Below are 14160 nucleotides of genomic sequence, written 5' to 3'. Positions count from 1 at the left end.
ATCATGTAATTGCCCATCCAATTACAACAGCCATGAATAAATTTTTCCTAACACACACCAAGAATCCAACTACCTTCCCTTACCTCACTCCAAGCAACAAGATGAAGGACGAAGAAGATGAACCTTCGAGCAAAAATCCTTAGAAGAATCTAAGAGGAAGAATCTAAGAGGAAGAAAGAAATTAAAGAAAGAAATCAAGAAGTAGAGCTTATCTCACTAGATTTCTCTCTCTTGGTTTTGAATAATAGATAGGGTTTAATTTGCGTACAACTATCCAGGGATGTAGATTGTATATATATACAAGACACATATATATCCGTAAGTTTTTTTTAGCAGTTTATTTTCTACCCTATACATTATAATTTATATGATTGTCTATATATTTGTTGCATGATGACCCTAGGCAAGTTGTTGTCTATTCTGTATTATTAATGACCTTACAAGTCTCTATTTTGCACAAGAGTATTTTTTAGGAAATTTTTTTCAATGAGAGGATTTTTAGAGATTTTCTTAATTTCTTATCTAATTTAATTTTTATTTACATAATTATTTATGAATTAAATTTTAATATTTTTAAAATAAATTATTAATAAATAAAAATATTATGTTACGATATAAATTATTTATTATAAATGTGAAATATAATTTATATGTTTAAAATTATCTATTTATATAAATTTTAATTATGATTTATATATTTAAAAATATATATTATTTAAATTTTAAATATATATATATATAATATTTATTTATATATATAATTTATTATAACATTTAATTATATATAATAAACATTTAGACCATTAAATGCGTACTAGTTTATTTCTAAATTAAACTTTAATGCTTTTAAAATAAATAATCAATATTTAAAAATAATTCTATTTTACAATATAAATTATTTATAATAAATCTAAAATATGATTCATTTATTTTAAATATATTTATATATTTTTAAATATATAATTTATATATTTAAATATAATAATTATTTATAAATATATAATTTATTAATAATTTTTAATCATATATAATAAATATTTAGCATGTACAATATACATTCTAAAATATTAGTTGATAAAAGAGTTATATTTAATGAAAATAAAATATTTTTATATTTCTTATTTTATCATGAAATTTTTGTTTAATATTTTAAAAAGAATTAAGTTTATTTTCTTTAATATATTCCTTAATTTTTTTTATAACCATATTATCAATATAAAATATCATTGATTTCATCTATGTTTGATCTACATTAATTTTAAAACCTGGTTGGATCATTTTAAATGGAGCTTCCCCTCTTTTTATACACAAATCTTGAATTTAAAATCTTGATTAAGGAAATCGAGTATACTTATTAAAAATATTTTAGAAAAATGTCCTTTAAATCATGTCACTACTAAACTTACCTAACTCAAACAGAATACACATCATATAAGTAAAAAAAAAAAAAAAAAAAAAAAAAAAAAAAAAAAAGAATACTTTTAAATATGTGTACATAATAATGGATTGTATTTATTTTTCTTTTGCTTTATTTTTAACACCTTTCCTATTCCTATGATATATAAAATAAAAATTCATCCTATCTATTGCAAATGCTAAATAATAAGACGGTTAAATGAGAATGAATTGAAGAGGGTGAATCGATGCATTAAAGCGTCGATGGCCGGCCTACCTTTCTTTGAAAAGAAAATTAAAAGCATTGTTTCAACTATTACTTTCCTTTATCGAAAAAAAACATTTACTTTCCAAACGTAAAACACAAAATTTTTTAGGAACCTTTTAGGAAAAAGATAAATATTTTTTTATATAAAATAAATAAAAAAATTGGAAAAAAAATCTATTAAATAATCAACTTGTATATAAGTTAATTTTTTTAAAAAAAAATTCATTTTTTAATTTATTTTCTTAATATTACTTTGAAAATATTATTCAAAGTTCGAAAAAGTAAAACTACAAATGAATATTATTTTCTTTTTCTGGACAAAAAGCCACCTACCATAAAATTATTTATTTAATATCCTAGTTATTTTTATTTATGATAATTGAATTCCTGCATACGTGTCAATTCTGTAATTTGGAGATTCGACGAGGCTTATTTTGCTGCCACAGAAAACGGTGGCATATATAAGAAAGTACAAAGCTATGAACGCAGTCATCGCTAAGAGAGTGAGTTTGACACAAACACTGTCACTCCGAGAGGATCTGTATCTCCCAAACCCTTCCCTTTGGTAAGTCTTGTTGCATGTTCCAAACCAAGATTCTCTCTTTTTCGATTCACTTCTAAGCCCTCTCCATTCATAAAAATCACTTTTTTTTTTATTTTAATTCTCTTTTGGGTCGATTTGTGTTTGGCGGCTGTTTTTTCCCCTCGATTCCTTAGATCCTCTCATGATTCTTGTCTCCGAGGAATATATAATTGTGGGTTTGACTTTTAATTTTAATGGGGTCTTTGTGTTTTTTGATTTGGTGGCAGTGGATAAGAGAATGGCTTCAGATCGGAAAGTTCACTCTTTTGAGGAGGTTGCAAAGCACAACCAGACCAAGGATTGCTGGCTTGTCATTTCTGGGAAGGTCTGTTTCGGTTTCTCTTTTCCTTCTTTGGAAGAATTTATGATTTTAGTGCATGTGTTTTTTTGGGTTTTTTTTAGATGAATGGTTCATTGGATTCGTTTGTTGATGGTGGAGTTTGATCTCTTGACGTCATCATGCATGTCTTGTTTGTCCTGCTATATTGAATTACTTGTTTTTTCTGACCATGTGCATTTGTATGATTGTATCTCGTTGGTAATTCCGCGTTTCGTTAGCATTCTAGGGGCAAGGTTTTTGTCGTGTTTGTTGATATTGTGAACACCACCAAAAACTTGAGTTGCAATTTTGAAAACCTTGATTTTTAGTGTGTTTTTGGTGTTAATTGTTTTTAGTGCAGCTGTCCGAATGACAAACTTGACCTTAGAGGCAATTTTAGGGGTCACTTGGTTTGAAAAAATGTTTTCTATTTTCACTTTTATTTAATTAAAATAATGTTACATGATTTTGACTTTATTTGTTTTTTTCAAAAGCTTATGTTGAAAACTGAAAATAGTTTATTATTATTTCCACTGTTGCTTATACAAACTTTCGAAAATGGGAAACGACACGAAAACGAAATGGTCTCTCTGATTAAAAAGAAAAAGGAAATGAAGACGCCAACGATTTTCTCAAAAGTAAACTGCCCTTAAATTTTCAAAGGGTTTGTTGGGGTGGAATGTTTCTATATTCAACAACTGAGATGATAACTGAAAAAATTTGTGAGAAAACACCTGAGAGAAGGATCAAGACAATTCTTCTATTTGGATCGGGGTATGAATGAATCTTATGTTACAATATAATCTATTTCTACCTTGGATGATGATAAAAACCCCCCTTTATGCATCTTTATGTGAAGAATAATTTAACATGAAAACACACAAAAGAAGCACTAGCTCAAAATTTCCTTTCAACATCGTGCATATATGTCACTACTATCATTCCTGACTTATAATGAGGGTGGTTTGTTTGGTTTGAATTTGCCATTTTTTAGTCTGTCACTTTTTGATACTTACTGCCTAATCATGTAAACCGTAAAGAGTTTCTCATCCCTCATGCGCATTACTAGTCGGTCAACAGATTTAATCAAGTGTATTACTATGTTAATTATCATATCATACACTGATTTTGAGTGCATGCCTTTGATATTGCATTTGTATATTCACTATGTTGCGGTGCTTTGTCGCTTGAATTCTATTGTTGTGTGAATGATTTGGATTAAAATACTGATTTATGTAAGTTTTTTATGTGATGTGGGATTTGAGAGTAGAAACTTTTTAAATAAGCCTCCTCTTTGTATGGGAGTTTCTTAAAATACTGTGAGGAAGATAGGGACTGTCGTGTAACCCCTCGGAAACACTCCTTTCCTGTGTTAATTTTCATTTTATAAACTCCCCAATTTGGAGGGCTTATGAACACTCTTCTTTTCATCAATTTGATTCCTTCTCCTTTTGTCTCACCTCCCAACTCCCAAACATGAAACATTATTGTGGGAATCTCGAGTATTCTCATGGTTAGCACTTAGCGTCCTTTTTCTATGCAAGTTGTTTATGTTCTTAGTTAAACAGCAAGATGTTAGTCATATATGCTTTGAGGGCTAATCTTCCCTTAGGCACCGAAGGCTATGATAACATCGTTGTTCAGTTGGTGCAATTTGATGTTGCCTTCCTCTTACCCTTTATGCAAGACTTTTGGCTCATGCAATTTGAGTTCTAGTTTTGTTATGATGTTAATATCTGCCACTGAGCAAAATTACGTGCTTCCACAATATTAGGTGTATGATGTCACCCCTTTCATGGAGGATCATCCCGGAGGTGACGAGGTTTTGTTATCTGCAACAGGTATGTTTATAGGACAAAACTTGAATACAATTTCTTACGGATGGTTGATGTTGTTTTTCAGTCATAATTGGGGTTTTACCTTAATTATATGCATAAATGTGTATTGTTGAAATATATGCATTAAAAGTAAATGTATATTAACGAGATGAAGTTTCAATTCTGATAAGAGAATAACATTAACCATACGTAAAAGAACTATATATCTAAGTTTTGTCTGTGTTTATATCATTTGTGAAGATTATTAATGAAAGCATGAAAGGGCAACCATATTGCTTATACTCTATGGATTACAGGGAAAGATGCAACCAATGATTTTGAAGATGTGGGACACAGTGATTCTGCTAGAGACATGATGGAAAAATACTATATTGGTGAGATTGATGCATCAACTGTCCCTGTAAAGAGGACTTATGTTCCACCTCATCAAGCACAGTACAATCCTGACAAGACTTCAGAATTTGTGATCAAGATTTTGCAGTTCCTGGTCCCTCTCCTCATATTGGGCTTGGCCTTTGTTGTCCGGCACTACACCAAGAAAGAGTAGTTCCGCCTTTATCTCATTGGACCCTGGTGAAGGGTCTTTTAGCTATTTATACAGTCTCATTTAAAGGACACTGTTTAGTTTCTTTCTGGGGTCTCAGCATTGAATCTTGATCAGACTATAGTTCAGTTAGCCAATGTTTTCCAACTTTCTTTGACAATGGTATTAGTGTCATTGTGACTTGAGAACCTAATGTTGGACGACAAGTTTCATTTTCTTTTATTCAGAGTCGTTGCTTCTTGAATAATTTCATTCCCCTTTTCTTTATTTATCTCCCTGTTTCCTTCTTGTCCATGCCATTCAGTGTTTAAGTCTTGGTTGATTGCCCTAAAAGGGTGTTGCTACAAGTTCCTATTCGTCAATGGTTTGGAACATAATATAATATGCTTTAAATATGATGGACTGAGTATTGCAATAAAAAATAATTTAAGACAAGTTTGATGTATTTACCAAGGACAATACACAATGAATGAGTTTGATGTGGAACTCTTGAAAAGGGATAGCAAGTCTCATTGTGGTTGCTGAGAACAAATGGCAGACACGTGGAAAGGCTAGATGGACATGATCTTCTTGAAGAAGTTTTTTTTCTCTCTCTTGGTTATAGGTTATATATTTCGGGAGGTTATTTTGTTTAAAAGATAAAGTTCTTTCTAAGTATTTAATGATACTATATATCCACTTGGAATTTAAGGTGTTTGAATACTCTTTTCAAACTTCACGAGAGAAAATTAAAATTAAAATTAAAAAATGAAATAATTTTTATAATTTAAAATTAACTTGTAATTAAGTTAATTTGTGATAAGTTCTCTTATATTAATTTTTCATGATTTTTAAAACTTATTTATTAACGAGTTTTTGTTTATATAAAAAAAATATATTTCATCTTTCCATAGTTCTTTACTTGAACTTATGTCTTTTGGGTAAACCTTTTAAAAAAAATACTTTTAGCAAAAAAATTAAAAATAAATAATAATTTTTTTCTTAAGTTAAAATTAACTTATATATAAGTTAATTTATTGCAAATTAATTCGGTAGCTAAGCAAGCTTTGATGATGCTATCCTATTATCTACGTTGTTAGGTATATGATATCATTCAATGACTTGATGTGTCCAAATGTCAACACTTGAACGTCTAATAGATGATATCATTCATTATTATTTGCTCTATCTTTCTATTTTAATAAATTATATGGCTAATTCTGATGATGTTTCAGGTTATGTGTATTAAATTATAAAGAACTCTTAATTTGATCCGTTGAAGTTAACGTCATTACACTTTTAAAAAAATTGGTAATCAAACCAATCCCTTATATATTTTTACCGCTTATTCAAGATTTTATTATTAAATCACTCCTTCAAAAAATGAATTTGCTGTCATATTAATGTTTGAACTTCTGCTGCTGACATAAGAACATCCCTTTTCATATGTTTGTATATAACCCCGGAAAATTTGTTCATTCTTTAGATATAAAGTCTTGTAATAGTTTTAGGAAGTTCAGTAGTTCATTAACTTCCAGAATAAATTCTACAATTTGGGCTTCATAAAATTATATTTATCGATAAGGATTTGTATAATTTAAGTTAGTTGTTCAAGGTTTAAATTCTACACATGGTTTACAAAAGAAAAATGTTCATAAATTAATTTGATGAAAAAATATTTAGGGAGTAATTCTAATTGATTCACTGTAAAAAAAATTTACACCAACAATGCATAACTATTAAAACTTTTTTCTCAAAATTCTAACAAAAATTTGTAGCGTTTGCAGATTTCTCAAATAAAAAGTAATACTAAAACTTTTGTACATGGAAATTGGATAGGCAATTTGGGTGGGAGTGGGGGGTTGTCTAAAAGCCACAACACGAAAGACGAATATCCATGGGTTGAAAATTTCTGATTGGTGTGATGTTAGAAAAAAGTGATAAAGAAGCTTAGAAGCAACACATGTGATGAGGACTATATTTGTGAAAAACGTTGACAAAAAGAAAAGGCCAAGAAAACGTTTTGGGCATCATAAGAAAGAAAAGAAAAAGGAAGCAAAGAAAGGAGGAAGAGAGGAGAGACACTTGAAAATTGAGAGTGGAGAAATGAATCTTATAGGGACAGGGTGTATGAAGGCTATTGTTAATTTTGACCCAAATTCTTGCTTTCAAAGATCATTAATCATTTTTTTTCTATTTAAGTTGGATTAATCTTTTGATGTGTTAATTTTCTTTTATTGTGCCACATATACAAAAATTAATATTGTTAGTCTGGATTAGATAGAAAGGATTATGTTGAATAGTTTTTTAAAAATTAAGGGACAAAATTAAATATTTTAATAATAAAATAAATTGAATCAATTAAATAAATAAAAAAAGTCACCAAAAAAGTAATAATTTAGCCTTTATAATATCAGCTGAGGGGATGAAATAGTCCAAAGATGTGAAGAAAAAAAATAGGTATCATTATAGCAGGTGATTATTGTCTGAGAAAGGTAGTGAGTGATAATAACTACTTAAATGAGTAGTGAGTGAGAGTAGAGATAATTATATGTAGAAAAATAAATGTCAAAAAAGTAGAAAAAGTAAAGATAATTATATTTTGCCATTCCTCAATGAAGCACTATCAGTTATAAGTTCGAGTACGGTAGAACTGTATCGACCAGTTTGATCTGAATTTTAAAACACTAGTATCAACTATCAAAGAGTCAAAATTTTAAAACTGAATGGAAAACTTGCAAAAACATCTCCATGATTTAATTATTTGTTTTGTGGCATAAGTTTTTATCTTTATGCATTGGCACATCCAAATTCAGATTAAAATGGTATATTGACAGTAATATAAACATGATAGTAAAAGGAAACATAAACATTAATTGGTGGTTGGTTCTCTTGAAGGAAACGAGATTCGGCTTCATGTGTCAGAAACCAACTGCTGTTATCCTCAAAGAAAAATTTAATGCCCTTCAAATGGGGTCTTGCCTATTTGTATGTGATTACCTCTTCATATTATCTAACTATACCTTTCCATTTCATACATACTCTTATTTATTTTAAGTTAACATGATTGATTTTATTATGGTTTATTTTGCCAATATAAGAAGGTTGCAGAAAAATATATACATTAGATGTGTTGAATTTTACTGACTAACTATTTCACCTATGTTAGTTGATAATATACTTTCTTACTTTTTTTCATTATTTATTTTTCAAATATCCTTATGGTGTGTTTGGATGAGGAATTTTACAAATTCAAGGTATTTAAAATTTTTGGTATTTAAATTACTTTGATTTTAATTTCTATCATTCTTAAAATATTTTGTTTGGATAAGTCAATTCAAATTTCTTAAATTTTAAATTGTTGGTTGAATATGATAATTTAATTCCACCATGATAAAATTGATTTTAAAAATATATTTATATGTTGATATTTTTAAATTAAATTTTTAAAAAATAAATTGTACTAACCGTACTTCGCACCCGGGCTCCTAGCCCGGATTAGCGTTGCAAATAAGTAACCCCGAGCACGTAGTGCATGACGTCAGCTCGGCATTTGAGCGAATCATACCTGATTCCGAGGATCTCGTCCCAGACCAGATCTGCCCTTCAATTATATCATATCATATCATGATATATCTTATCTCAAGCCCAAAAGCCCAAGGCAAACCTAGATCACCTCAAGGTACGTGCATTATATATATGAGACTATTACTCATGCAAACCCTAACTTTAGCATCGGAGTCTCTTTTGCAGGTACCTCCCCCATCTCGGAGCACCAATACACCCAGCAAAGGAGGCTCACCAATCTTACTGGACGGATCACTCCCACGACCAAATTCCGGTAAGAACATTTGGCGCCCACCGTGGGGCCGATCAGACCAAGCTCTCATCGGCCACCTGCATGGTTTCTACCAGAAGCCACATTAGACGAGCAACAGATAACACAAGCAATTCAACTACCATGGACAGCGACACCGCGACCCTGAGGCGATTGGTCGAACAAGTCGAGCAGATGCGGCAACAGCACGACGCCGACCTCCAGAATATGCGTGTCCAGCATGAGAATGACCTCGCAGCGATGCGCACCGCTAACGAAGCAGACCTAGCAGCGCTACGCGCCGAGAACGAGCGCATCCGCGCCCAGATCCCCCGGCATCGCCCCGGCCAACCACTGCACGACAGCGGTGACCATGAGGAGGAGGCGCATTCAGCCTCCCATTCCCAAGAAACCACCAAGGCACCACATTCACGGCCCGCCACGCACCGGTCTCATGCATCAACGCACAGATCAGGGCAGGGCACCAGCAGGGCCCCCACTCATGTCTCCGAGGGCCAAGAGCCTTTCCGTCGTCATCCCTTTGTGGACGGCATCATGGAGACTTCGTTACCCCGCGGGTGAAAGCCCCTCCACCTTGACCGCTACGACGGCACTACGGACCCCAATGAGCACGTCGACGCGTACACGACTCAGGTAAACCTTTACACTAACAGTGATGCTATACTATGCAGGGTTTTCCCGACCTCGCTTAAAGGACCCGCGCTCCATTGGTACACCCCAACTACCGGCAGGGTCCATCGACAGTTTCGCCACCCTGGTGCGGCGGTTCACGGCACAGTACGCCACCAGCCGACCTCACCACACAACCTCGGCCGCCTTGGCCAACCTCAGACAGAACGACGACGAGCCCCTACGGGCCTTCATGGAGCGCTTCTCTAACATATCAGTCCGAATCCGGAATCTAAACCCGGAAGTCGCCCTACACGCCATGCTCATGGCACTGAAACCCGGATCGTTCGTCAAAAGCCTGTGTCGCGACGCCCCCCGCGATATGGACGAACTGCGCGCCCGCGCCGCCGGCTACATTCAAATGGAGGAGCACGTGGCCTTCCGCGACCAGGTTCGCGGTAATGGCCCCGCCAAACCAGAATAGGGCCACAAAGACAAGGTTAAAGTCAACAACGAAAGCCAATTCAAGAAGTTGGCCAGGATAAACAGAGCCGGGAGGTACGACTTCTACACCCCTCTAATGCCCCAAGAGTCCATATTCTAGAGGAAGCCAGTAACAGCAACCTGCTAGACCTCCCACCACCCGACCACACACCAAACAGTGCTGACAAGTCCAAGCACTACCGGTACCACAGGAACTATGGCCACACCACGGACGAGTGTCGCACGCTCCGAGACCGCATCGAAGAAATTATCCAGGCGGGCCACCTTGGCCACTACGTCCAGCGACAGCCAGGTCCCCGAGGTGGCTCTGGAGGCCGGGGACGCGGGAGAGGTCGCGGGTCAGGACCTCGCACAGACTTACCCACAGGGTCCCAGCAAAATGCTAACGGCACAGTACAGGCCAAAATAAGTCAGGAGACAGAAGCAGCCCCCTTGCGGGGAATCATTAACACAATCGCAGGCGGCTTCGCCGGAGGAGGCGCTAGCAGCTCGGCCCGGAAAAGACACCTTCGAACCATCAACTGCGCCCACTCCACCGCCTCGATCTTGCACCAGAGCTCGCCACCGATCTCTTTTTCCTATGAGGACTATGCGGGAATCAGCCCTAACCAAGATGACCCCATGGTCATCGTGGTAGAGATCGCCAACTAGGAAGTACAAAAGACACTCATCGACCAAGGGAGCTCGGCCGACGTCCTGTACTGGCCAACATTCCTCAGGCTCGACGTCCCCCATTCTCTAATCCAGCCACACACCGAGCCCCTAGTCGACTTTGCCGGCGAACGGGTCCACACCCGCGGATACGTGGACCTGCTGACAACCTTTGGAACACCTCCGGATACAAGGAGGATCGTGGTCCGATACCTCCTCGTGGAGGCCAACACCTCCTACAACATCATCATCGGGAGGCCGACCCTAAACCACCTTGGTGCGGTGGTATCCACTCCGCACCTCACCATGAAGTTCCCAGGGAATGACGGAAAGATCATCTCCGTCAGAGCAAACCAGAAGACAGCTCGGCAATGCTACGCCGAAAGCCTGAGGATTTCCTCATCCGACAAGGAAAGCAAGGGGAGTCCCTCCACCGCTCCCCATTAGATTTTGTTCCCCCACTTGTACAAACGAAACCGTGCACTCTTTTCCCACCTCAGCTCCCAACTGAGAGGGTTTTTAACGAGGCACGCAAAATCATTTAATAACATTCTCCATTTTGCTCACCTATTGCTTTCTCAACTACTGCTTTCTTACCTACTGTAAAAATCGAAATTGAACCTTGATCCAATCATTCATGAAAATCCGAGGTCGAGAACGAACCCCGGTATTCTCGTTGAAGGTCGAATACGAACCTTAATCCAATCATTCATGAAAATCCGAGGTCGAGAACGAACCCCGGTATTCTCGTTGAAGGTCGAATACGAACCTTAATCCAATCATTCATGAAAATCCGAGTTCGAGAACGAACCCCGGTATTCTCGTTGAAGGTCGAATACGAACCTTAATCCAATCATTCACGCAGATCCGAGGTCGAGAACGAACCTCGGTATCCTCGTTGAAGGTCGAGTACGAACCTCAAGACAATTAAGTCACATAAATCCGAGGTCGAGAACGAACCCCAGTATTCTCGTTAAAGGTCGAGCACGAACCTTAATCCAATCATTCGCGAAAATCCGAGGTCGAGAACGAACCCCGGTATTCTCGGTAAAGGTCGAGTACGAACCTTAATCCAATCATTCGCGCGAATCCGAGGTCGAGTACGAACCCCGGTATTCTCGTTAAAGGTTCCACCATCGAACCAGTATCCTTGGTAAAGGTCGAGCACAAACCTTAACCTAACCGAATCCGAGGTCAAGAACGAACCCCGGTATTCTCATCAAATACGAACCTTAATCTAATTATCCACACAAACCCGAGGTCAAAAACGAACCCCGGTATTCTCGTTGATGGTCGAGTTCGAACCTTAACCCAATTATTCGCATGAACCCCCATCAGCCAGTATATAAACCCGAAGGGGCATACGAACCCCCAACATGCAAATTCAAGGTCGAACGCAAACCTCGATATCCCCACAAGGTCGAGTTCGAACCTTAATCAAACGTCAAATCCGAGGTCGAGTACGAACCCCGACGCTTTCTTTAAAGGTCGAGTCCGAACCTTAATGGAACCAACTCGCAAATTACGAGGTCAAGTACAAACCTCGACGCTCTTGTCAAAGGTCGAGTTTGAACCTTAGTAACTCATTCGGAGGCCGGGTCCCGACCACATATCCGAGATCGAGTTCGATCCATGAAGAAACATACATGACCCTAAACTTAAGGGCGGACATGGACCACTTATCCAATTTACTACACTCCGGCTTGAGGTCGGCTCAGAACCTCGACGCTAATAAATCAAGGTCATCGAACCTTCACAGAAACACTCACCCAAACAGAAGTCCGAGGTCGCGCCCGAACCTCCTTTAGCATATAAGGTCGAGTATGAGCCTCAATGTCCTCGCTTAAAGGTCGAGTCTGAACCTAACCAAATCGCCTAATTCAAATCCGAGGTCGAATACGAACCTCAACACAGAATACGAACCTTAATCCAATCATTCACTTAAGGTCGAGTCCAAACCACTAACCTGAGGACAACTCTGAACCCTGGCAAAGCACACCCCACTCTCGATACCAGGGTCGAATTCGAACCCCGGCACGACTGACTTAGGGTCGAATTCTGACCTTGACTACAGCCTAGGGTCATTTATGAACTCTCACAACAATTACTTAGTCAAAATTCGAGATCGAATACGAATCTTAATACATTCATTTACGGCCGAGTTCGAACTCCCACGAAAAACCCTACTAAGCAAAAAACTAAGGCCGGCCTCGAACCTCGACTTCACCAGCTCAAGGTAGAAGTATCACCCGATACAAAAGCATATAACAGACACCAAACATGTGCCTCAAACAGCGCGAACAGCCAAAATTGAACGCAAAAACGAACAAAACAGAGCAACATACATATATGTATACAAACAAAGTTCACAAAATCCAGTACATCAATTCAAGCCAAAGAAAAAGGAAACAAAAATTACAAAGAAAGCCTAGGCGGAGGCATTTTCACTGGAACTGTCGTTAACATCGTCCTCCGAAACAATCCTCCCACGACGGACCACCTTCTCCACATGCATCGAAGAGAAGTCGAACTCGGGAGCAAGAAGTCGTGCCTGACAAGAAGCCTTCTGAAAGCCCCTCTTATGCTCCGCCACGACGGAGCGCTCCACCTCGGCGAGCCGTCCTTCCACGGCCGCCTTCCCCGCTGCCAGCTCTGCAAGCTCTACTCTCAGCGCAGCAATCTCATCCTCTCGACCGCCCAGAATGGCCTCATTGCGGAGACGGCCGAGAGGATGAGATTGTTGCGCTGTATCTATCCCCTTCCCAAAGCGATGGGACAAATATTGGGTCCGGACAGGCCCCTGCGATGAGCCCGCCTGCGGCGCCAAACCCGCGACAGAGGATGGCCCTCCCTGCTCAGCACCTAGAGAGTCCACCTTAGGGACTCCCGACTCTGCCTGCAAAAACCAGTCCCGCATCACAAATAGATAAGGAGACATGCGAGAAAGCCATGAAAACAAAAAACAAAAAAAAAAAACCAGACTCACCCCAGCAGCCTGAGCGGCCAGCCCAGAAGCCTGCACCTCAGGATCAGCGGCATTCCCCGCCTGCACCTCAGGCTCAGTGGCTTTCCCCGCCTGCAGCTCAGGCCCAGAGGCATTTCCCGCCTACAAAAAAAATCACCTAGATCAAACAGCCAGACAACATAACAAAAAGGCAGAGTGAAAAGTCCGAGAAGACAATACTTACCACCTTGGCAACTCGGACGGTCTGCCCGGAAACGCAGACCTCCACCTCAGCAACGCCAACCCCGCCCTGCAAAGGGATCCATAACGCCTCAAAAAACAAAGACGGAACTCACACGGAAAATGCGAGCAAATGATAAGCTACGCACCTCGGCGTCCGGTGCAGTAAGCCTGACACCCTGCACCACCTCCGCCGTAGCCACCGGCGAGGCCTCCTTGGCCGGAGGGCTGTCGGTGAGATCCACAGCGTCCACAACCCGAGAAGTCGCCTCCTCGGCATCGCGAGAAGCGGAGGTCCCCCCGACCTCCTTTTCCCCCCTCTTCCTCTTCCGGTGGGTCTTCAGGGGGGCAGCATCTTCCTCTGGAGGCTCGGGAACCTCGAGCTCGGAAACATTGTAGCGGTGTTTAAGCTGACGCCACAAGTTTCTGCCCATAATACCTGCAGAAA

General features: G+C 38.5%; 1 protein-coding gene across 1 annotated transcript; it reads left to right on the top strand.

Annotated features, from left to right (window-relative positions):
* Positions 1 to 2106: 2106 nt before the first annotated feature.
* LOC109816634 (cytochrome b5) lies at positions 2107 to 5214 on the top strand. Its single transcript, XM_020381710.3, has 4 exons — positions 2107 to 2228; positions 2474 to 2571; positions 4340 to 4406; positions 4700 to 5214. The coding sequence occupies exons 2-4, from the start codon at positions 2485 to 2487 to the stop codon at positions 4948 to 4950; spliced, it is 405 nt and encodes a 134-aa protein (XP_020237299.1). The 5' UTR covers positions 2107 to 2228; positions 2474 to 2484; the 3' UTR covers positions 4951 to 5214.
* Positions 5215 to 14160: the final 8946 nt, after the last annotated feature.

The sequence above is a fragment of the Cajanus cajan genome, chromosome 6 (assembly GCF_000230855.2).
Source record: "Cajanus cajan strain Asha chromosome 6, NIPB_CcT2T_4, whole genome shotgun sequence".
NCBI classification, from domain to species: domain Eukaryota; kingdom Viridiplantae; phylum Streptophyta; class Magnoliopsida; order Fabales; family Fabaceae; genus Cajanus; species Cajanus cajan.
The sequence above is the reverse complement of the archived record's forward strand: the minus strand, read 5'-3'. Positions and strand labels throughout refer to the sequence as shown.